The 25,334-nt window shown below is 42.5% G+C and overlaps 1 protein-coding gene across 17 annotated transcripts in view; it reads right to left on the minus strand.

The window, feature by feature from the left end:
* PCDH15 (protocadherin related 15) overlaps positions 1-25,334 on the minus strand; it is a 617,117-nt gene that overhangs the window by 254,704 nt on the left and 337,079 nt on the right. For 14 of the 17 annotated variants that reach the window (XM_072930869.1, XM_072930868.1, XM_072930871.1 and 11 more), the window contains one exon: positions 4,677-4,795. In XM_072930869.1, the coding sequence (XP_072786970.1) occupies positions 4,677-4,767 (91 nt within the window). In that variant the 5' untranslated portion in view covers positions 4,768-4,795. Of the gene's footprint in view, positions 1-4,676; positions 4,796-24,721; positions 24,923-25,334 lie in introns of all 17 variants that reach the window. The other 3 variants (XM_072930880.1, XM_072930876.1, XM_072930872.1) reach the window with 1 other exon arrangement.

Consider the following 25,334-nt stretch of genomic DNA (forward strand, 5'->3'; position numbering starts at 1 on the left):
AGTTAATTTCCTGCCCAACAGTAATAGATCAAGATCTGAAACTATTTTCTTTCTAAAATAGCCTCTTAAGGTGATTTGTAAGGCCCCTCAGTAATTCAATTTTTGTAGCAGAAGATTGTTAGACTGAATAAAGACATTAACTAATAGAGGGGGGCTTGAAAAACAGGTGAAGGGTTTTGAGGATGAACAGTCCTGGTGGCAAAATTGAACAGTTTTGTTTTTCACAGAAAAAAAACTTACTTAAAAAGTCACCCCCACACAGGGTAGTGGCAAAGACCATTAAAATGTTTTTTTTTTTAATTACATTCTGATAAAAAATACTCATCTGTTGAACACTTAGGAAATGAAATCCATATTTGGATGAGCAAATCTTCTGATTAGCCTCAGTTTTCTTTTGTGAAATTTTATTTCAGAATGAAACAAAACCACTGAGCCAGCAGTGAGATCCAAATCCCACAGTGCAGGTGTCCATGGCTCATCTCTTGTTCCACAGTCAAGCAGAAAGGAAGTAAAAGGAAGGAAATGAGTCTGAAACCAGAAGATTGGAAGAACTACAGTGATAAGTCCAAATAGAGTTGAAAAATCCAACATTAAATAATCCTTCTTAGCCATACATGCCAAGAGAAATGCATCCAACATCCTGTTTGCATCTCCTCTGGGATAAACAAGTATTATTCCTCAAGTGAGTCAGAAGGGATGATTTCATGGAACAGCTCCGGGAGATTTTTGGAGTGCAGGCTTTTAGAAATCCTCATCCCTAGCATTATGGTTGGACTCGTTGCTCTTCAAGGTCTTTTCCAACCAATATGATCCCGTGGTTCTGTGGGCTCCACACCAAACACAGGCAGGACTTGAGTATTGACATTTTTGGTGTGTGACAAGCCCCTGGGTCAGGGGAATGTAGGGGACAGGTGACATACAGCTCAGCCCTCCCCCTCCTGCCCCTGTAGAACCCCCTCAAACACAACCCAGTTTTACAAGGTAACAAAAGGACCAGGATGGGCACATCTCTGAGCATATGAATTCAGGATTTTTGTTACTATTCTTCTTTTAAAGCTATAAATCTTCAGGAGAAATATAAGTACCTTCAAGTGTTCTTTTCATTCATGCATTAAAAAAAAAGTGCAAAACAACTTTAGGTTAAAAGCAGCCCCCCAAAAATCTTCAAAAACCCTTCAGAGATCCCGTGTTATGAAACAGATCCCCACAAGTCACAGCCCCATTACACTATTTCTGAAAACCCCAAGAACAGATCCTTTGCAAATTTTGTTTGTGGATCTTCACATTTACTTTTGGTTTTTTAAAGGGATCAGAATGATTTTTTGCCTTCTATTCATCTTTAAAGAGTAAGGAATAAATTATTGGCGTCCCCCCCAGCTCACATTTGTATTTTCACAAAAGGTATGGAGTCAATCTTAATGTTGGGCAATGAAATATCATAATTGGCAAACAATTGCTGTTGGTTTAGTTTGGTCTGGCATAAAAGTGCAGAGAGTTTTGAATTCAGCAGCCTTCTTTGCTGGCCAAAAATTGCTGCTAATTTTTTTTCTTTGAGCCATAGATATTGGATTAGAGAGGGAAAAAAAAAAAGGGAGAAATTTGATCCTGTGTTTCCACCTTCCTCCTCCCTGATTCCTTTAGCCTCAGAGTTTGCCTCTGAATTCAATAAAGCAGCACTGGAAAAATAAAAGAGATTTCAGCTGACCTAATTTCACATATTGCACAGCTAAAAGTGACATTTCTACTTTTACTTAAGCTAAAAGATTATGAAAAAACCCAACATTTACAGTATTCTCCTGTTTAGAAGAGAGACGACAGCAGGAATTGTAAAACCAGATCTCTTTCTTTCAGAAAACCAAACCAAAAATACTCACAATATTCCCCATCCACACTCAAGCCTGACATTTATTCTGGTGCACCACGGGATTGAAGAAAAGGATTACAGGATGAAAGAATTGAAATTAAACCCTGAATGGGCTCATCAACAGTAAATTAAGGCTGATGGCATGGCTCTGTAACAAAAGTCTTGGGGTTTTTAATAATTAGGGGGCTGGGTTTGAATACACAGGGACTGCAGTAGATGGGAAATACTTGAATTTCACCAGGAGCAGATGGGATCCTGAGGAAACTTCCTTCTGAAGCCTGACCACAGCACTCCTGGATGAAATTACTTTGGGCCATCATTAATTCCTGTGGCTGGGGGGGGATTTGGTGACATGGGAGGTCAAGTAAAACATGCAAAACACAGAAATTTTGAGCTAATGAAGCAAAATGCAGCAAGAGGGGCAAGAAACTGAGTCAACATCCTCAGCTCCCACCAGGAAAATGGAGGATTGGCATGCTGGCTGCAAAGAAAGAGCCCATAATTTCTGCAAAAGCTGTTTTTTTATTTATTCATATTTATTATTCTGCTGTTAAGAGAACTACACTGGTTGGAAATGACATTTGCCAGAAGAACACATGCTTCTGTGTTATATTTCGGGTTACAAATCCTGTTCCTGCACATCAGAACTCCTCCAGGCCCAGCCCGAAACAGAGTTTTCTGTTTAGCTGTAAGAAACATATTTCCAAGTAATTATTCCTGTAAGCATTGCCTCATTAGCTGGGTGCCATTTGCTGAGTCACCAGTCCCCCACTTTGGCTTAAATCCATTTCCAGCTCATTTTTTCTCTATTACACCGCTGTGAAATTTATCCAAAGTGCTTTTAGCTACATTTACCCTTTCCTGAACACAGTATGGGGGAGGAAATCAGTCCAGTTTTTATCAGGGTGTTGCATGTTCCTCAAGAAACAAAATTTCTCAACTGTCCCCCTGAAAAAGCAGCAAGAATTTTGGCTACAGCCAGCAAATTTATTCTCATTATAACAAAGCTGCCCTGTTCATGCCATGTAAGACCATTACCAAGGATAAAATCAAGCATGGGTTCTGTGATAAATAAATTGGCATGAGCTAGGTTAAAAAAATCCACCCCAAAATTATGTTCAGGGCTCTTTGAAGTAAGGGAGTTGCTGTATTTACTTAGTCACAGGACACTGCCATTAAAGAGTGGTGCCCCTTCCCTTCCTCTAAATCACCTGGAAGAAAAAGAATTCTGAACAATCTTGGGTTAAGGATACAGAGGTGAGAATTTGTCATATGAGCACAAAGGAACAGAAATGGAAACCTGAGGGATCCCTTTTTCCCCTTCAGGAGATCAAATTGTTCCTGTCCTGTCTGGGCCATCTGTGTTTTGCACACTTCACCATCACTCAAGCCTAACTAGAAATGGCTCCTCAACCAAAAACGCCCATTTTATTCTCCTCAAAGATGCCTTTTTTGGAGAGATGTGATGCTGCCAACGTGAGCACAAATAAAAATCCCACTGGAAACTGCTGCTATTTTTTTTTCTGCCTCCTCTGAGGGCTCTCCACAGCCCCATGATCCTGCTTTGCTTCCCACCATGACTCCCACTGCTCTCCCATGTCCTCCTGTGCTGCTGGACATGCCAGAGCCCATCCTGCTGCCTCTCCTCCACCCAAACCAGCATTTTCCTCCTCAAACCACCACCAAGGTCAACCTCCACCACCCTGATGGCCTCACTCCTCCACTGCAATAAATGATTAAAACCCAGTTAATTGTACCCCAGCACAGAGCAAATATGTGAAATATAAGCAGCTCGTCCACTTCAGTGTCAGGAGTGACAGTGATTATGACAGGGTGTAAAAATGGAGAAAATTAAATTAGCTTTCTTGTACATTGTGGGCAGGGTTGGGCTGGGGGATGGAAGGGAATAAAAGGACATTTGGAGAGCAATTAGTAGAACAAGAAACAGGTTTTTCAACTTGATGGCAAAAAACAAAACATAATTCAAGCAGGACTGAAGACTTCCCATGAAAACAAAATAACTTACTTCGTAACTGACAAAATAGAGGTTTTTAAACCAAAATCCAGATGCCAAAGTCATAAATTTGTTCAATTACAGCTCTATGCACATACAGTGCCATGGATAATGAGCAACTTCATTACAGACATTCTGAAACCACACTCAGTTTTCACTTATCCCACTCATTATTCTCAGGAGTATTCAGGAACAACTCTGGCAGACTTTGCCCTTCAATGCTGTTAAATTGTTCAAAAGAAGAAATCCTAATCAGTTATCCAGAGCTGTAATTTTTAATTACCAAGGATCACTAGCAGGACACATTTCTGGTGTCTTTTAATTAAATTCAAACCAAGGTGCTCTGAGGAGGAACATAAGCTACTGGTATCATGTTTCAGGGCTCCTGAAGTATTGTTTCTCTAGAAAACCCTCACCGTAGATTTTTTTCCCAAGTTTTTGGTCATTAACCATTCTCTCAATCTCCTATTCCAACCACAACTGCTGATTTATGAACAAAGTAAAGTTTAGTGTTAAAGCTTGATGAATAAGCTAAAACCAATTTCAATGCTCAAGTCCAACAGTGAATAACCATAACTGAAGATTTTATCTTGCCTGCTAAACCAACAGCTTCAGGAAAAGCAATCATCACTAGATGCTGCAGCCATGAAACATAAAACACACCCAGACCTTTCTTTCAGCCTCTTTTCCTAACAAACTATTTCAAGTAATAATTTTGGAGTGGCAAAAAAACATTCCAATGAAATTCCAGAGGCATCCCAGCCCTCCCACAGCTCCACCCCTCAGGCAAACCCTTACCTTCATCATTCTGGGCCAGAGCCCAGGCCAGGACAGCAGCGAGTGCCGTCCCCACTGTGAACCATTTCCAGAGACAAAGCTGCTGGAGCATTTTCTGTCAAACTTCACTCAAGGCAGAGCTGGAAAAGAGGGATTTGACACATTTGTTACTCAACCTGCACAAAACTGAGCCACTACAAACTCTTTCATAGGGGATATGAAGTCTCTAAGAGCATGGTATTGTTTCAGTCACAAAAATAAATAAAATAAGGAAGGAGAACCCCATTAGCATTAATCAAGATGTGTGTACTCATTAGCTCGATAACTGTGCATGCACAGTGCTCCAAGTCAAGAAAATGCAAAGTTCTGCCTTAAATCAGGTCTGATTTCCATAACTTCCCTGCAATAAAGTATTTATGGTATCCTTCCTGCTTTCAAGAACTTTGGAGAAGCAACTGTAGCAGAGGAATTGCACTGATTAAAATTAGGGTTCACTGCAAAAGGCCAGAGGAACCCAGGGTTCAAAGGCATTGCCTGGGAAAAATGGGAATGATCCCTGAGGATGGCCTTCTTTAAAGACACAGGCTGTTGAGTTGTGTCCAGGAAAATGAGAAAAACACCACCAACACCAGACCAAAAAGACCCCTACAATCAACAAAGTAAAATTTAAAAAAACAAAGAAAAACAAAGAAAAAATCCACAAAACAAACAAACAAAACCAAAAAGCAAGCAAACAAACAAACAAATCCCCAACAAAACAAAGAAACTCCTCAAGAAAAATAAAAACCCAAATAAAACCCCACAACCCTCTGTCTTCCTTCCCCCTCCAGGCCCCCAAAACAAACAAAACCCACCCAAACAAAATAATTCTCCACCAAAATCCCCAAGACAGGTCTGACTGAACTCCAGAGTACACCTGGAGTGCAGAACATTAGTTTAAAAAAGCTCTGGTTCATGGTTCTAATAAAAAGAATTAGCACAATTCTGCAGCCCAGAAATTAATTATTTAAAAATATTCCTTCAAATTTAAAATGTTTGGGATAAATACAATGACAGGAGCACAGAATGAAGAGAGATTTTCAGCAATACAAGCAGAGTTATTGTATAAAAGATAGCTGCATTTATTAAAAAATCAAATAAACTAGTGAAACAATCGTGTGCCAGGAGTTTGAGGAAAACCTGTGGGGTTTTTTCCACAGGAGAAGGAGACCAAGTAGGGAAATGTAATAAACCAGATGGAGTGGCCCTTATTTACTCAAGTATTTTAAGTTCCTAGGTGGTTGATGAGATATATTATATCTATAGTATTATTATTGTATTAATATCTTTATAATAACAAACACAACAATATTTATGATAATAAGTAAATGTAATAATATTATATTTTTTTATATATGTATGTATCTTGAGTTTGCTTGCAGGACAGCTCACATGTATGTTATCTCCAGGACGTCAGAGTTTTTTCCCAAATTCAATGATTCTGTCTTGTGATTTATGAGGCTCCCTCACAGCAAGCACAGCTTTTTTTCCCTTTATAAAATCCATAAATTGCAGGTGACTTTATTGGATTTTAATACCAACATTCTGCAGAAATAAAAGGCAGCAGCAAAACCATTTCAAAGTCTACACTGAACACATTGCACCACTTCTCATCCAGGGGTTAAGGATGGAGAGAGGCTTTTCCAAGCTCCACCTTCCCACAGGTTGGACTCTTCCCAACCTGTCCAGCAGCAGGAGGTTGGTGCAGGCTGCAACAGGCAGCAACAATTCCAGGAAGAACTTCAATGTTGGCCATCAAACAAGTGAAGCCCCAGCAGAGATCTCATGGGACTGTTCATTCCCATTTCAGATCAATGTTTGATTCAACAGAGCAGCTCCAGGTCACAGAACCCAGGAATTCAAGCCATGCAAAGCACCCTCCTTCCTCCTCTCTCCTCCTTCTCTTCCCTCGCCCTTCTACAGCTGTTTCTGACCAAATTCCAGCAGGGAATTGTGGAGTCACAGAATTCTTCAGGTTGGAAAAGACCATTCAGGTCATTCATATCACTGTTGAGCAAGAAATGACACAAATCCACAATCAGGCTGGTTCACACAACAGCACTTTTAATATGAGAGTTCTCTTCTTTTATAACTAGGTTCGACACATTCTACTTGATTGGCTAATTAACAAAAATATTTTTCTAACAGTCCTTGAGAAGAACAGAAAAACAGGGTAGGAAAACACCACCTGCAGGTTGTTTATACTAACAAGTTATCATCGTTTCTCTACAAGTCTCTAAAATGTCTCACAAGTCCATTGTGAGAAAACAAATTCTGTCACATCCACACATTAACTCCAAGCAGCACCACCACCACCGTGGTCACCACTAACCCATGTCTCAAATGCCACATCCACACGTGCCTTGAACACTTCCAAGGATGAGACTCCACCACTGCCCCAGGGCAGCCCCTTCCAGTGCTCTACAACCCTTTCCATCAGGAACCTTTCCCCAGTATCTGATCTAAACCTCCCCCAGCACAACTTGAGGCTGTTTCCTCCCATCCTCTCACCTATTCCCTGGGAGAAGAGACCCAGCTCCCTTCTCCTCAGTGTTCTCCTCCCTTCTCCCAGGGAATTGTAGGGAACAACCTCAGAGAGGAGACAGCAACCCCGACAGCTCAAATGGGAATTTGTGGCAAAATGGAAGTTCGAGACAGCTCAAAACAGAATTCCAGACTCTTCCCAAAGGAACTATTACTCCCATGTGAGAGGAGACCAGAATTGCTCAAAAGGCCCTTTTCCCCTCCCTTCTCCTTCCCAAAATGCTCATTTGGTTACTGTCATCCAAGCTTCCACTTCGCCCATTCCAGAGTCATTCTGGAATTTGCAAGAGCACCTTCAAAAAAAAAAACCCAAAAAAACCCCCCAAAAAAACCCCCCAAAAACCCACCAAACCAAAAAAAAAAACAAACCAAAAAACCCAAAAGGACTTTTACCATGATCTATTCCTGCTGACTACTTGGAAATCTGCTGTTTCCACATTACCCAAATAGATTCCAGCTAATCAACATTATCAAACCTCCTGGGAATTTTGGGGATGGGAACTTTTCAGTGTTTCAGCACTGTTTGCTCCCCTGTTAACGAAAGTTCATGAAGGAACTGGGCTCAACTGCTTTTCCACTTGAAGCAGTGTTATTCCATTAGGTGGTATCTGCCTCCAACATTTTACACCTCAAATCCCAGAATACAGAAATTCAGGAAACTCTTGGTGTCTTCAGGTCAGTCTAAGGAAAAAAATCCCACCCAAACAGAGATTTTAGGTGTTATCAGACCTAAAAAGAATTGCACAAGCTCACATCTGAGGCTTCTGATATTTGATTTTACAACCTTAAAAAACAAAATAAATCCAGCTCTCCAATCACGATGTTCTATTTTAGAAAATTATTCAGAGCTCAGCTGACACCCTTGAGTGGAGTCTGCTCCTGAGAGATTTTTAGGATGGAACCTTGACAGATTTATTTTTGATTTTGATGAAATGTCAAGTTAAACCACAAGGATAGCAACACTGCTGCTCCCAGAATAAGCAACTCTCTATGCAACTGGACTACAACAGAAGAAAAATCCTGGTTTTTCCTTCAATTTATACCAGGAAAAAAAATTTTAAAAACAACAAAACAAATAAAATTCCCAAAAGCCAGGAGTATAAAGTACAGAAAATGACACTATTAAGTTCAAATGATTCTACTAACTTGGAAATAGCTCAGAACAAATCACAATTTACCACATAGTGCCAGAAGGTTGACAACCTCTAAGAAATAAGGTTGAACTCCAGACAGGGCAAGGAAAAACTATGAATAGATGAGAGAAGGAAGATCTGTAAAGTAAAGACACACAAAATGTCTACAAGACTCAGTATTTTCCTGAAAAAATATTCTTTTTTTAAATTTTAAGAGATGATGAAGGTAAATTAATCTGAGTTATGACATCCAGGCACTTTGAATATATTTACAGGAACAATAATGTGACAGTAACTTCCAACAATTATTCCCTTTTAGATCTGGTGTTATTACATAACTTAAAACTTTACATTAATTAGAATCTGGAGCAGGGAGGAACATGCCTTTGTCGAAAGAAATAACCATTCTCTGGGCACCCTGTGCCAGGGCCTGCCCACCCTCCCAGGGAACAATTCCTAATTCCCAATATCCCATCCATCCCTGCCCTCTGGCACTGGGAGCCATTCCCTGTGTCCTGTCCCTCCATCCCTTGTCCCCAGTCCCTCTCCAGCTCTCCTGGAGCCCCTTTAGGCTCTGAGCTCTCCTTGGAGCCTTCTCCTCTCCAGGGGAGCACCCCCAGCCTGGCTCCAGAGCAGAGGAGATCCAGCCCTTGGACCATCTCCTCTGGACACTCCTCAAAGTCTTTCTTGTTTCTTTCTTGTCTTGAATTGAAAGGTCAAGTCTAAAATAATTTATTTCATTTTATTCACATTTCCTACCACTTACACTTGCAAATAATTCTGAAATAACTTTCAGTTTGGACAATGGACAATCCTGTTTTTCTCATTGCAGTGAACACAGCAATGCTCTAAAACTCCCAAATTGATGAATGGACAAAGAAATTTAGGCTGGAATGGCTTTTACTACTCATTTTAGTAGGATGCAAGAATTTTTAGCCTGCCTTTAATGAACTGCAGTCACTACAAAGTATATCTAGCCATGCCTAAGAACAACAATTATTTGAAGTGACAGATATTTGATAAACATTTGATATTCTGAATTTACAAAAATATGTAAATAAACAACGGGCCAATGGCACAAATCCCATCCATCCCTGCCCTCTGGCACTGGGAGCCATTCCCTGTGTCCTGTCCCTCCATCCCTTGTCCCCAGTCCTCTCCAGCTCTCCTGGAGCCCCTTTAGGCTCTGAGCTCTCCCTGGAGCCTTCTCCTCTCCAGGTGAGCACCCCCAGCTCTCCCAGCCTGGCTCCAGAGCAGAGGGGCTCCAGCTCTTGCAGCATCTCCATGGCCTCCTCTGGACCTATTCCACATCTTTCTTGACTACTTGAAATAATCCAGTGGGGGAAACAAAAAAAGAAAAATCTAAATTTGCCACAAGCCAGAGCCATTGGCTCCCTCACACCAGAACTGCCACACCCACACCAAATTCCATAGGAAACATGGACTATGGGGGTGCCCACACCACCCAAACTGCCTTCAGCAACAACTTCTGACTGTTCTCCACGAGCAGCACATCTGAAAGCAATTTGTAGGCAAACAATTTGCAGTTCTTGCTCCTACAGTGGGTTCAAAGCCCTGACAGACTTCAACAGAAATCACTAAGTGAGCATTATTAATTCATAAGACACATCAACAAATATTTGCTATTTAATGTATTTGTCAAAAACAGTGGTTCCTGAGAAACTGCTGTGGCTGGATGTGTAAGTCAACATTTAAAAAGGAATTAAATATCCATTTATATCTGTGCTATTATTTACTCAACAAGCCTGAACTCCTTCAAGCATCAGGAGTGACCCACTTTGCTCAGTGGGGATGCTCTTTGCACCCTACAATTATGATAAATCTTCAAAAGTATTTAGTTTTTAAAGGTTGATGCAAACTGAATTGCTTTAACACAGGAAAAAATTATAGTGGGTTTTTATAAGGGTCATCATTATTACTGATCAGCTGAACTCTCTTAAAGTTTGTAAACATAAAATAGGGAGTGCAAATGCTTATTCTGGAGAAGTGGTGCCATAATAAATCCGAAATGTCAGTAAAACAGCAGGAAAAAGCCTCTTACAGAAGCCAAAAAGGAGAGGAACTTGCTTTAGAGTCTGACAGTGCTCCTTGGTTAATACTACAGCTCATTAAAAACTGTGTCCCAAACGTTGGCTTTTTGCCACCCAAACAATTCTGTTCAAGTGCCAGCATAAGCAAAAAACCTTCTAGAAGATTATTTAACCACAAAACAGACACACCCCAAAAAAAACCTCAAATCTGTTTTGCCTCACAGTGCTGTTCAACACTCGAGTCACCTCACCTGGTATGGAACTCATATCCATGAATTCCATGGAATATCTCAGGGGGGTTACTCCTGATGAGCAGGTCCTGAGCCTCTCTCATTGGGGGTGCACATCTCCTGGAAAACACCCTGACCTGAGGCTTAACCACAAAACCAAACCCTAATTCTAGCTCAGGGATCACCTCTGGTAGCTCAGGGCATTCTGGAAAGGTGAATCTCATTCCACAAGGTCCCTTCCACATCCAGGCCCTGAACCCCTGTCACTGGTGGGACACACCTGCTGGAAAACACCCTCACCTGGGGCTTCACCAGAAAGAGAAACCTGAATTTCAGCATTCCAGCTCAGAGATCACCCCTGGCACTTTGGGACATCCTGGAAGGCTGAAGATCAGCTCACAGCCCTGTTCCCGTGCCCAGGCCCTGAGCCCCTCTCACTGCTGGGGCACATCCAGAGCACATTGCTAGGCTGGAGAACAGCCTCAGGTGGGCTTAACCACAAAAATAAACCCTAATTCCAGCTCAGGAGCTCAGCAATCACCTCTGGTAGCTTGGAGCATCCTGGGAGGGTGAATATCAGCCCACAGCCTTCCTGCCATGCCCAGTCCCAGATCCCATCTCACAGCCCCCTCCAACCAGGAGAAAAGCCAGGCAAGGAAGATTTCACCTTTGAGTTAAATCCAGTTCTGGCTCTGATTCAGCTGCACGTGCCACTAACTCTGTTTGCTGAAGTCAAATACCTGCTTAAATGCTTTCCTGAAGAATTATTCAAGCATAAGCAAATATTTGGCTGTGCTGGTGCTACAGTGAATAATTTACAGTGCAAATCCAGCCCTTCCTCCAGCTCTGGAGGTTCCAAATATCCAAACATTACTCCAGGCTTTATTTCACTGACACTTCTTGAGCAGTTAACACAGGAGTCTTTGAGCCTATGGACTCTTGGATTTGCTCAATCCTATTAAAGTGTTCTCATGCTCTGGGACTGGCACAGTTGAGTTGGATTTTATCATCTTCCTCTCTTGGATAAAACCTTTCAGGAACATGAAGATTTTTAAGATGAGATTTCAAGATCAAACCTGCTCCCACCTCAATTCCCTTTTCCCAGCTGCTGGGACTGTTCCACATGAATAAGCACATTTAAAAAGTGGAACATTGATGCTGCATCTGTCCCTTTTCCTTGTGTTACCAAACTTGAGTTTTTGCCCTCACTTGGAGGCAGCATTTTTAGAAAGCAAAGGCACAAGAACAAGGAAAAAAATACAATTTATATGAGGAGCTGAAGTAAAATTTCACCAGCAACTTGAAATTCCTCTGCATTTTCTCTGTATCTACATTCAAATAGTTCATCCTCAAATATTTCTGCTTGCCCCCATTCTTTTAAGGGCTACTAGTTTTGTTCCTTTTCTTGCCCCACTCTTTAAGCCTGTTATTTTCTGTGCCTTTCTTGCAGAAATGACTCTCTAAGAGTCAATGAGCTGCCACTTCAAAGCCAAAGTAGAGCCTCAAGAAAGCTCAAAAAAATAATTTCAAACTTCAGTGAGAACACCACAGCTGCTCCTGGGCCTGGCTGGGAAAGATGCAAGGTAAAAGTTCATTAAAAATCAATTTTTTTCTTCAATGTGCAATTCTCTAAGTTTATTTCAATGTTGCACCACCAAAAACCCCAAACCAGCTATTTTCCTACATCACATCAATTATAAAGTTCTTTATTTTCCATCTCTGTGTACCACTGGTAGCCAGAGAATCCCAGAATGGTTTGGGCTGGAAGAGACTTTAAAGCTCTTCTTATTCCAAGCCTTGCTGTGGGCAGGGAAACTCTCCAGACAGTCCAGGGGTAATTTCCCACCCTCCTGCCAGCAGAACGTCCTACAGATGATGATATAAAAGGATTAAAACTATTTAATGCTGCTGATTCCCACTGAACAAAGAAGGTTGATAAATAGATGGAAGGTTTGCACTGAGAAAACTCAACTAAACTCACAAAAATAGAAATGAACTTTATGGGATAACTGAGGAAAGGAGAGAGAAGCACTTTTGTTTCCTGCTTCCATCACTAGCAGTGATTTATTTCCTGTCTTTTTAACAAGCAATGCAGCTATTGGATGGATTAACAGGATTACAGCTCTTCATCATTCATTCCTGTCCACAAACCCCTTTTTTCATGCATTGTGAATTTATTTATTCTTGTTTCCAGCCCCTGTGTATGGACTTTGCCTATAAAATATTGTTTTCACAGAAGGTTTTGAGTCACAAAAGAAGCTGTTTGGCTGTGACACTGTTCATTTGAAATTCCTGCTGTGCAGATAGTACCTGCAGAAAGAAGAGAGAGCAAAGATATTCTAAAGCTGATATCAGAGCCAGGAGACTTCAGCTGAAAAATAACATTAACATAAAAAGATTAAAAGAAATACAACCCATATTAGGCAGGAGTAGCTCAGTTCATTCTTCAATAACCCTTGCCTTCACAAAATATGCACACGCAGCTAAAATTGTACATTAAAGTGCTAATAATAAACATATAATTCGATAGAAAAGTCCAAAGATTAGTTTCATTGCCTTTTCTGCAAGACAGGTATTGGATTTCATCCCAAAAACTTCTCCATTTCTCCCTTGCCAGAGCAGTTTCTCTCCAAGGATCCTTCCCTGGGATTACATAACACAAAGGAGAGAATCCAAAGGGTAAAATCTCTCTGACATCAGGAAATGTTTTGTCAGGAGCCCCTCTGAGTGCTCCTTGCAGGACACCAGGAACTGGCTCCACATTTATAGCCAAAAAACTGATTGGTGTTATAAAAATGCAAACATCCCAAACTAAACCAGAACAATGAAGTAAGAGATTAAGTAAATTTAAATTAAGTGCATTAATTTTATTGAAGAAAATGCCATTTTCTCAGGTAGAATTTATATGCTACCTCTTCCCTTCTCTAAGAGGATTTTTATTTAAATTTTGTAAAAATAAATACACTACACTTGTCAGTTTTCTAGAAATGAGTGTTTCTACTTGTCTGTAGCCACTACTGTAGTGGCAGGAGCTGTGTTTGAGTAGCTCAGTGCACAACATGTCAGAATTAACACCCCCTGAGCAGAGATTTCATCCAGCCACTCCCAAAACCAGTTGAAGATTTTGGTACTGGAGATGACAGGCCCAGAAGTTAGGCCTGGCTTTGGAAGTTAAGCCAGAGAGCTGCCACAAGTCCCCTAAAAAACCAAAGCACATCCCATTATTGTACAGGAGCCACACCTTGGGGACACTCCCAATCAATCCCAAACATCCTTCTGCCACCAGTGCCACCTGCTATGACCCCCCAGTAATCCAGGGACACTCCCCTTGTGGTTTTTATCCTCCAGGGACCAGGCTCTTCTGCAAAACCCAGCCTAAATTAAGCCCTTTCGCAGCAATTCATGTTTCTCCTCTAGAAAAGAGGAAAACAGAAGTTTCATCCTTATCAACTCCTTGGTACATTATCAGTGACCACATTCTGCACTTAAATCACAGATTTAACCCCGAGCCACTCACTTTTCATCCTCCTACTTGATATTTTTGTTAGTACTCAGCTAGCACTTCCATGAGCTCCATTAAAAATCCTGGCATTGAGAACATTAGGTTGAGCTGGCGCAGGTGAATAGGCTGGAAAGAGCCAGCACAGCGTGGACACAGTGACCTCCCCACAGCACATCAGTGAGGCCCCACATTCCTGCCAGAGCATCATCACAGGTTCAGGAATCAGATCTGAACCTCTGAGGCTGGAGAAGGAGTTTGGAAAAGGGCCTGGAATGCCAGGATGAGGCAGAATGGCTTTAAACTGAAAAAGGGTGGGACCAGATGGGATATTGGGAAGGAATTGTTCCCTGGCAGGGTGGGCAGGCCCTGGCACAGGGTGCCCGGAGCAGCTGTGGCTGCCCCTGGATCCCTGGCAGTGCCCAAGACCAGGCTGGATGGGACTTTGGGGCTTGGAGCAGCCTGGGACAGTGGAAGGTGTTCCTGCCCACGGCAGGGGTGGCACTGGATGGGCTCAAAGGTCCCTTCCCACCCAATCCATTCTGGGATCCTGTGATAATAAACCAAGCTTCACAGATGAGGGAAGCCACCTCTTGTACCTGCAGCAACATAAACTGGCCCAAGGTTCAGCAGGAGAGATGCCAGAATAAAAATCCCTCACCATCAGACAAGAGCACAGAGGAGAGAGCACCCAAGGCACTCAGGTGTAAAGAAAACACAAGAGATAAAGTTCATGATGGGCAGTTGGACCATGATGCCTTAAGTTTTAGCTTTTATATTTTTCAGATTCTGTGCTGCTTTAGTGTGCAGTTCTGAGCTTCATATGAGGGGATGGTGAGCTCTCTTCACAGAGCAGGGAGACAAAACAATTCCTTCTCTGGCTGGGCACCAAGGACAACTGTTAGAAGCTCCAGGCCCAAAAAGTATAAACCATGGTGAAGAGAAAAACAAGCAGGATGGGACTTCATAACCTGAAACTGGAATTGGACAATGAACTGCAATTTGCAAAGGGAGCAGAACTGACCCCAGTGAGAGCCCCCGTGAGTGCTTGTGCATTTTGTGACCATTTTGGTTCATCTTGGGTGCAGCCCTGGCTGGGCTCTTGTGCTGCCCAAGGTGGATCCATTGAGGAGATCCTTTTAATAAATCCCTGCTTTATTCTTTAGCCCTGTCTGGCTCTGTTCTAGCTCAGCCTTCTCGTGGCTTTCCTTTTCCATGGAAGAGTGAGCAATGCCAATCCATCTTGGAAGCTGCTCTGCCCACAACACTGCAAGAAGGAATTTTAGCACAGGGGTGAACCCGAGAGATGCCAGCATGACTGTTTCTGTCACCAAATAGAACTGGTGACACCCAGCACAGATTCCTGCTCACTGCTGAAGTCACGGAAGGGGAGCAGACTTGGAAGTCATGATTATTCCTACAGGAGAGAAGGTGGAGTTCTGGGCATGATCCTGAGACAGCTGCTTTGAAGAAAGGCGGAGAAGCATCCCTGTGGTTTGCAGCAGAAAGGTGTCTACAGGTAAGCAGTGCCCAGGGAAGTGATGTGTCCCCTCCTGGGGCTGTGTCCACCATGTCCTGAGGCTGCCAGGATGAGGAGGGACAAAAAAGGCCCTGGCAGCAAGAGCCTAACAACAGCATTACAAGAAACATTCATTCTAAAGATAAAGTGTAAAGATTAAATTAGTTTTATTCAGTGTCAGAAGAGATGCCTTTCAACCGTATTCCATGGAATTGGCAGCAGGCCTGAAATTAGGGGTACTTAGAATCTGTTCCCTCAATTTTTGTGGCTTTTCTACTGAAATGTGTAAAGAGAGATGGGAGAGAAGGGAAAGCCCTGTGGGGCATGAGGTTGGCTGTCTAAAATAAAAGGCTGAACTGCAGGAAACACCATTTTAGTGCAATTCAGTTGTAAAAACAAGAGAAAACTACGAGCTAAGAGGCCAGACGAGCTGGCCCATGCACTTTACTACTGCTGGGTGAGGAGGGGAAGGTGTCAGAGTGCAGAATTAAGTGCCAGGTGAAAGTCTGCCAGCTCCAGAGCTCAGCCCTGGCCACAAACAAGGGGTTGTCAGCAGCTCTGTGAGGATCTAAATGCACTGAATACCTGGGCAGCTTGGAAAGGAATCTTCATTTGGATAAAAAGGCACGCTGGGACAAATAAGATATTCATATGTGCAGAAAGGGATTAGGAATTTGTCAGCTTTTCAGCTATTTTCCCTCCAAGGAGGTGGCAGAAGGAGCGGCTGTGGGTACTGAGCTGAAGTAAACAAAATGCTGGGAAACATTAGGAGGGAGAGGAAGAGGAACTAAATTAGAATGACATTATAAAGGACAATAGGAAGCCCCTGGAGCATTAAACAAAGGGTCTGCTGCCATCATTTCAAAAAGGAAACACCAGAGAAGGACAAGGGGACTTTGCACTCCTTTGTCAAACAAGAAACCCAAAAAATTCCAACCCTACCTCAGAAATCAGACTGGTTTGGATTGGAAGGGATGTCAAAACCCATCCAGTTCCACTTTTCATTATCCCAGGCTGCTCCAAGCCCCAATGCCCAACCTGTCCTTGGGCACTGCCAGGGATCCAGGGGCAGCCACAGCTGCTCTGGGCACCCTGTGCCAGGGACTGCCCACCCTGCCAGGGAACAATTCCTGCCCAATATCCCATCTAAATTTGCCCGCTGGCAGTTTAAAACACAGAAAAGGAAAATTCCCAAGGATTCCTTGCTGGAAGAAAGAGACATTACAGACATCAACTGAAATCTTGATCAGCAAAGCTGCTGTAGCAACAAATTTTTTCCCATGACACTGTAATATTGCTGCCCTAGAGGAATACAGCCAGGAATAAAAGCAAGAACACACACAAAGAAATCTCTCTCATGCCAGCTAAACACTCGGGTTTGTTCAGGAAGTCATCAGAACAGAGAAAACATTCTAGTCCCAGTTGTTTCCTCTCCAAACAACAATAGATTTAATTATGCAGATTAAAACAAGGACATCCCAGGCTTCAGGGCTTTTGCAAACTGCCTGCAGGAGCCACAAGGGAACCCCCAAGTAGAGCTGTGCACCTCACCTCAGGTATAGGGTTCAGGGGCACAGTTCCCCTCTCCAAAACATGCAATGACTCAGAGGACTATCTGCTAAACAGAACAGATTAATGGCTTAATTCAGTAGCTAATTGATATGTTCTATTTTGCCCCCAGCTGCTGTGATATAAATTTAGTAAAGCATATAAAAGCCCATAAATTAAGTGCAAGTTTCCTCACAATTCCCTCCACTTGTTCCAAGCTAAAGAAACTGCCTGGAATAAGAAATTTACTTCACCTAATCTGAATTTTACTCCTTTGCCATCACTTTGGTCCTCAGTACACAATAGAGAAGAGGGAAGGTTCTACACCTGAGCATAAGGCAGTCAGGTTTTGGGAAATTTGGGCTTAAATCCAGCTGTTTCAACAATGTCCTGATTCCAAAAGTGACAACACATCCCAGAAGGGTCCTTGTGGCTCTGCACAGCTCCTGCCAGGAGGGGACAGCCAGGGCGGGTCGGGCTCTGCTGCCAGGGAACAGAGACAGGACAAGGGGAAACGGCCTCAAGCTGTGCCAGGGGAGGCTCAGCTTGGACAGCAGCAGGAATTTCTCCATGGAAAGGGTGCTCAGGCCTTGGCAGGGGCTGCCCAGGGAGCTTTGGAGTGCCCATCCCTGGAGGTGTCCCAGGAAGGGCTGGAGGTGGCACTCAGTGCTCTGGGCACTGGGCACAGCTGGGACTCCATGGGCTGGCAGGGATTTGCCAGCCTCAGTGACACTGGGATATGTTACTACAGTGAAAAGAGATTTTTCCTGGAGCTGACTCCTGATTCACACAACTGATGTGAGGCATTCCTCCCCAAGGGGAAAAACTGGGAAGAAAAATCTTTCAAGACAAAATATCCTGATAACAATAAGATGTTTAGCCTTGGAGGGAAGCCATCAAAATCAAGGCAAAATCTGTAAAGAGGCCTTTGGGAAATCATCCAAAATAGGATCCGGACAGAAGCAGTGCCACTTGACCCAAGGACACAGTCTGAGGTGGCACAAAGGAGTAGAGAACGTCACACTAATGACATCAATGCCTTTCCCTGATTCTGAAGTTTAAATTTGCAGTGCTTTCTGGTTAATTGCATCTTGAGGGAATCAGATGGTTTTAAACTTGGTAGGAACAGATTTTTTTAAGACCTACAGCACCACATGCCAGGATTTTGGGTTTTGCCACACCACTTTGAAAGGTCATGTGGCAAAGGAAGAAATCAAAGTAAGACTGAGAGCAAGGCTGTGAAAAAAGTGAAAAAAGTTCATGGGAGCCTAGAGTTGGATAAACCTCCTCAGAGGCCACTTGGACTGGACACCTACTGGGATGGGAAGGCAGCAGCTCTTCCAATCCCCCTTAAGAGGTAGATTTACCCTGGAACAAGACCTGGAGTTACCATGGAACAACTTCCACCTCCTGTTAACAAGGTGGCCATAAATCACCTCAGCACAGGAGACCTCAATCATGTCTCTAAACAACATTATTCTTGTATTGAAATTAATCTTGGGAAACCTCCTCACAGGAGCCTTCTCCGCTCTTGGAATTGAAGTGTTTTCCAAGTTCTGTTCAGCTCCTCCTCAAATCTTTTATGCATGAACCATTTTCCTGATGCTTTAATCATCGTTTACACCTTTCCAGAATAAATGCAGAGAGGCAGAAACACAAGCCTACATCTTTGGTTATCACTTAGTGTGCAATCATGAACACCCCACGAGGCTGCAAACACATCTGATGCAGGCAGATTGCAAAATCTGGCTCAGCAGCTGTCCCACCAGGAAATCCTCAGGGCACTGGGAAGTTGTGGATGTTGTGTTTCTGTGCTCAAGTCTCCTTGTAGGAATAAAATCTTGGTGTTTCTGTTTTGTGCCCTTCAATATAAGTCTTGTTTTTGAACAGACTCTCACAGAGAAAGGCTTCTGGCCAGCTGACCACTGCAATTTTTATCTCATTAATGACCTTTAATGACAAGACATATTAAGTCTTCTACAGGTAAAGCTCATCCTCAACCCCACCATTTTATAACAGAAAAAAACAGGAAATTCATCAATGTCACACAGCTGCTCTTTGGAACTGTGCTCCACTTTCAGCAGCATTGGAATTCCTTAAAAAAAGAATTGGAGATTGAAGTGATTTTTAAAAGACACATTTAAATGCTTTTCTTTTTTTGTCCCAGGTTGCCTCACAAACAAATATTCCCCAAAGTCTCCTGAAGAGCAGGCTGCCCAATAGGGAAAATATCAGCCAAAAATGTTAATCAATACTTGAATCAAAGTATTCTGCTCAGGATATTTTACCAGCTGTTTTACTTTAGGGTAAATTTGGGAGAAAAACTTTTGGAAGGAGTTCTTAGAAAATAAACTTTTATGGCTTTTCTTTATTTATTTGGTTCCAGAAGAATTTTCTCAGAGGGAAGTGGAAAAGAACTTGTTTATTTAACAAACAAAACACTCCCCAGAACTAAAAAAAAAAAAATTAACAACACTAGACAACAACAAAACTCTTTCACTGCTTTGAAGAGATAAATTTAGAAAGTCTTTCTTGGGAGTGGTTGCCTGTGTCTGGGTGTTGGGGATTGCTCTTTGGCACTGGGGATGGTTGCTGTAGATCACAAAGCACAGGTTTTTGGTGTTCTTCGGGTGTTTCCTAGGTCTCAGTCTGGAGCAGGTTGGAGTGATATTCAGGAAAGGGAAAGGAAAGAAAAAAATAATCTAGGGAAAAAATTGGAATGTTTAGCTAAACTAACTAACAAGCAAAAGTAAAGGCAAAAGCAGAAGTAAGCAAGTAAGTGAAAGCCAGCAAGTAAAGCAAAGCAAGCCAGCTAGCACTAGCTCTTTTTAGGTAACAGATTATGGGGGGAGGTGAATTGGTTGAGAACAAACAAAACAAACTTTCACTTTTAGAGTCAGTTCTGAAAGCAGAGTACATAATATCAAACAAACAGAACACAGGATGGGGGATATTACCATCACAACATCACTCCATGACACAAGCTCTACTCCAAACTGGAAGTTTAACAAGATATGGAATTTTCAATTTCATTAAGAACACAAAACCCAACTATTCTATTTCTTAGCATCTGCCCTAGATTCCTTTCCAACTCAAATCAATAATTATCCTTCTAAATTAATAAATTCTCCTTCTAAATTATTGCAAGGAGGAAGCAGAACTCAAAGATTTCAGGGTGATATTTTACTTTCTTAACAGGAATTATTAAAAAAAAAAAATCATACAATGGGTTGAGAAAATATTTCAGATCATCTAATCCCAAAACCAGGTTTTCAGCCACTTCAAATTCAGACCTGGGACCATGTAAGGAATTACCAGAATCACTCTCCAAGGATATTTATGGGGTACAAAATTCTGAGAATCAAAACTTTGCTGGATAATGCAAAGAAGTTGAACAGCACCAAAGTTTTCAATACTGTTTGCTGAACTTGTCACATCTTCCCTCTGTTTTTTACCAGAACACCAAATCCTTGTCCCACCTGTATAAACTGGAATCAATTAATATTTGTTCCTTCTTTTTCTCTGGCTGAATTGTATAGAAATGGATATTTATTTAAGGATTTTTTTTTTCCCTGTCTTGGAGATGACTAACACAGAAGGCTTCTGATACCAAAGAACCCAAAGTCATGGAGACCTGGCACAAAGTCCAAGTCAGGTCAGGGAAAACAGGGAAACAGAGCACAGCAAATCCTTGTCAAGATGAAGAGAATAGCAGCACAGGGAAGCCCAGGGAGCTGGGTTGGTCACAGGAGACTGGGCAGGACAGGCCCAGGATCAGTGACAGCATTTTTAGGATATTAAGAGAAAAGGCCTCTAAGTGGATGGGATCTTTACTGCCTAGGAAGGCTTTATTTGCAGGCTTTGCAAGACAATAAATTGATTTAGCAAAATGGCAGGGTGGAGGTAGGAGGCAAGAAACAGGAGGTGAATTCCTCCCAGAAGAACATCAACTCTGACTGTTCTGCAAAAGGCAGCTGAAGGATTTACTGATCTGCTGGAGTATTTAATGAAATTATTCTCCTGAGCGCAGCTTTTATGAGCTGGATCATTGCTATCTCTCCCCCAATAATTCACTCCCTTCTCATTATGCAAAAAACTTCACATAAATACCTCAACAGTCATCATTCCAATCACTTGTACCACTGCTGTTCGAAAATCCTCTTACACTGCCACTTCCCCTCATTCCATGGCATAATTCAGCACAACACTGCTAAAATCCAATTCGGAGCATCCCAAAACACAGAGTAATTTCGGTTTGTGGCAGGACACCAAACCCATTCCTATTTCATATGAAAGTTTTGTCTAAAGTTAATTAAATGGCAAATCTGACCATAAATTTGGTATTAAAACTAAATTCTCTTCAGCATTTTAAAATGCCTAACAAATGGTTGAATTGCAAAACAGAAGGTGGGATCTCTGAAAAACAATTCAAACTGAATTCTTACTTTAGAGGAGGAAAGAATAAAGATTCTAGAATCAATTGGGTACTATGAATTTCCTTCAACAAATAAGAGCCTCTTACATTTGAAAAAGGAATTGCAATGCAGCAGAATTTTGGCTTTATTTCCAAACAATTGTTGGCTTCACCTGTGTTGGAAATAAGAATAGGGACAGAGGCAGAAAACTCTCAAGTTTTAGTTTCCACACCCCACTACTGACCCTACAATAAGACAGGCAACAATAGCCTTGTTCTAACATCTGTAAAAGAAGTTTTCACACAAGCTGCATGAAAAGGAAAAGAGAAAAAGAAAGAAATAAAAAGCCACTTTCAAAGAATTAAATTACCCACAACATCTTTCTTTACCCTTACAAAAACAAAAGGTCAGGACAAAATCAGTCAGGACAAAGCTATGGCTGATCAGGCATCCAAACAGAGAGATCATTAGGACCACAGAATAAAACTGAAAAAAAGAAGGAACTACAAAAAAAACCCGAAAACAAACAAAAAAACCCAACCAAACACCCAGTAACAATTTATTTTGTGTGTTGATAGCCCAGTCCTTGCATTGGAAAACATGGGAATTATCTATCCTTACTCCCCTTTTCCTTCAGTCACTACACAGCTCCATGGCATCCTTCTTCTGTCCTTCCTTTTCCACACGGAGAGTCCTGAAATCACTTGGTTATTCTTCAGAGAGGAATTATTTACAGTCCTGTAATTAGATCTCTGCTGAATTTCCCCTGGATTTCATGAAGTCCTAACAACTGGGGAAAGCACGGGACTAGTTCCCAGGGAAAATGAGCAAAATGTTTTCCCCCCTCCTGTGTTTCTGTCTTTTAATATAGTACAAAAGTCAAAGGAAAAGAGAAACTCTCAACACTTCATCACTGCTTCAGGTTCATCCCCTCCAAGAACTCACCTCTGTGAGCTTTCCCTGGGAAATCACTCCTGCATTTTCTCTCATCATGCAACACACAAACTGTGCCCTACACCCTTCAGAGCTGGGAAAAGCACTTCTCTCCTCGCCACCCACCAGGAGAGGACATTAATCCCAGCATGAATGCTGAGGACAAACCAGCCACAATGGATTATGTCCCTATCTAATAGTTCCAAGAGCTAAATCTCTCCATCAGCCCCATTCATCACTCAAGAGGAGAAGTTTTTTGGGTAGAGATTTTTAAAGTCAGCTTTTAACAGTTAAAGGCTATCAGGATATTCCTCAACAAACACAAATCATCTGTCTTCCCACCAAGGAGTCATTTCAACACCTGTGCTCCCAAACAAGAGCAGAAGCACTGGATTCCCCACTTAGGTGAAGTTCATGGTCAGGGTTATGTGCAAAAAGCTTTCGTAAATTAAACCACAGAAAAAAAGAGGCAGAAAGCACAAAATAAAGGAAAACCAAAATATTGTGTCAGACTAGTCCATGGGTATGCAGCAGCAGCTGCTGGTTATAATTCATTTGCGTGCCAAGTTGGTGGCAGGGAGTTAAGACACCTCTAAAATCACCCTCAGCTAAGCTCTGCCATAGCTGTTACTCCTCAGGTCAGAGTTCTGACCAAAATTCACCCTTCAGGAACAAAAAAACACTGACATCAGCCCTCCCCTTCCTCAAAAATCCTTTGCTTTCACAAGAGATGATGAACCAAAAGCTATGCAGAACTCAAGGAGAAGGCAACATACATGGGAGGGAAAGACAAATATTTATATACCCTGGCTAGCAAAAAAAGGTGATTTTAAAACCAGCATTCAATAAAGCACAACAACTGCATTTGCTAAACCAAATCTCAAGTCCTGCTGGGCAGACATATGGAACATAATAAACCCAAAATTGGTTAGAATTGCTGAAATGCCATTGGATAAATGAAATTATTTTCTAACAATACTTAGCTACTGGGAACAGCTCCTGCCTTCTTACACCAATTACTGCTTAATTACTGTCAGGCCACACTTCCTAAAGGAACAGCAGAAGGAAATTTATGGCACCAGAAAAAGAAATGTCTGTTACCTCAGGAGTAAGAATCACTATTGTTTGCTACAAACTGGTTTCTAATTCAGCCTGGCCTTGGGCACTTCCAGGGATCCAGGGGCAGCCTGTGCCAGGGCCTCACCTCCTTCACAAGGAACAACTCCTTCCCACTTCCTCTGGCTGTGGGAAGCCATTCCCATGTCCTGTCCCTCCATCCCTTTTCCCCAGTCCCTCTCCAGGTCTTCTGGAGCTCCTTTAGGCTGTGGAAGGGGCTCTGAGCTCTCCCTGGAACCTTCTCCTCTCCAGGTGAACAATCCCAGCTGTGCAGCCTTTCCTCCCAGCAGAGCTGCTCCATCCCTCTGCCCATCCTGGTGCCTGCCCTGGGCTCTCTCCAGCAGCTCCAGGTCCCTCCTGTGCTGGGGCAGCTCTGCAGGTGGGGTCTCACCTGAGCACAGGGGCAGAGGGGCAGAATCCCCCCCTCCCCTGCTGCCCACGCTGGGGCTCAGCCCAGAGCACAGGGGGGTTCTGGGTCCCAGCTCTCACCACCAGCACCCCCAGGTCCTTCTCCAGGGCTGCTCCAGCTGCTCATCCCCAGCCTGGATCCATCCCAGGGGTTGCCCTTACCCAGAGGCAGCACCAGCACCTGCCCTGGTTAAACCCATGATATTCCCATGGGCCACTGCTGGAGCTTGTCCAGCTCCCCCAGGATGTTTGGGGGATCATCTTACAGTCATCACACAATGTACAGAAGAAACAAAATGAGTGTTTCTACATCCAGAGGTTCCCAATTATTTGAATCCCTCCTCCCCAACAGAAGGGCATAAATCAGGCTGCTCATAAATTTCTGCTCCACTGAGTTTGCAATACAAAAGCAGTTTCTTCCCTAGGGACAAAGAAAAGTAGCAGCAGTTCAGAAGCCCAGCATTTCTGTGAGCAGGCTTGTTTCCAAAAAACAGAAAACAAAATACAGTATTTGGAATACTTGAGTAGCTAAAAAAAAAAAAAAAAAAAGTCCTCATATGCTTTTCAGCACTCTCTGCTCTGGTTTTGCTACTCTTTTCCACCTCATAGTAGGATACACCCCATTTCCTACCTGAAGGGCAAGAAAATGGAAGTTTGCTGAAAGCCAGAGCAGAGGAAAAACTCCTCATCCATTTCCACTCAGGGCTGTCTGCTGCAAAGCCCCAGGCTTCAAGGACAGTCAGGCATTTAAGGAAAAATGTCTTCATTTTGTTCCTCAGCCCATTTGAAGTACATGTGATAAATCTGTAGAACAGCTTGCCAGGTGCATATTCTAAGGAGGAAGAAAATCAGGGCATGAGAGGGACAAATTTCAGTAAACAGATTAATTATCTTAAAATTAATAGTTCTGAAGCAAGAGCCACAAGGGACAGTGTCCTCCTCCCTGCAGACTGAATTATTGCAATAAAGGCCAGCATTGGAAAAACCACCTGACACAAAGCTCCAGATCCATCCAGATTTTACCCAAAATCTTTAATGACATGAAATAAAGCCCCAGATAAACAAGAATAAAGCACCAGTCAGGAAAACATGTTCAGTGTATCTTTGGCTGCATATGCAACACCTTTTATGTACACACACAGCTTGGCCCCAGCAAAATTAGCTCTGCAATACCTCAGTGCTCCTTTTCAACATCACTCAGCATCTTGGAAACTACTTAATAATCCCTCTAATAATCTCTAGCA

This window comes from Taeniopygia guttata, chromosome 6 (assembly GCF_048771995.1).
Source record: "Taeniopygia guttata chromosome 6, bTaeGut7.mat, whole genome shotgun sequence".
In the NCBI taxonomy this organism is placed as follows: domain Eukaryota; kingdom Metazoa; phylum Chordata; class Aves; order Passeriformes; family Estrildidae; genus Taeniopygia; species Taeniopygia guttata.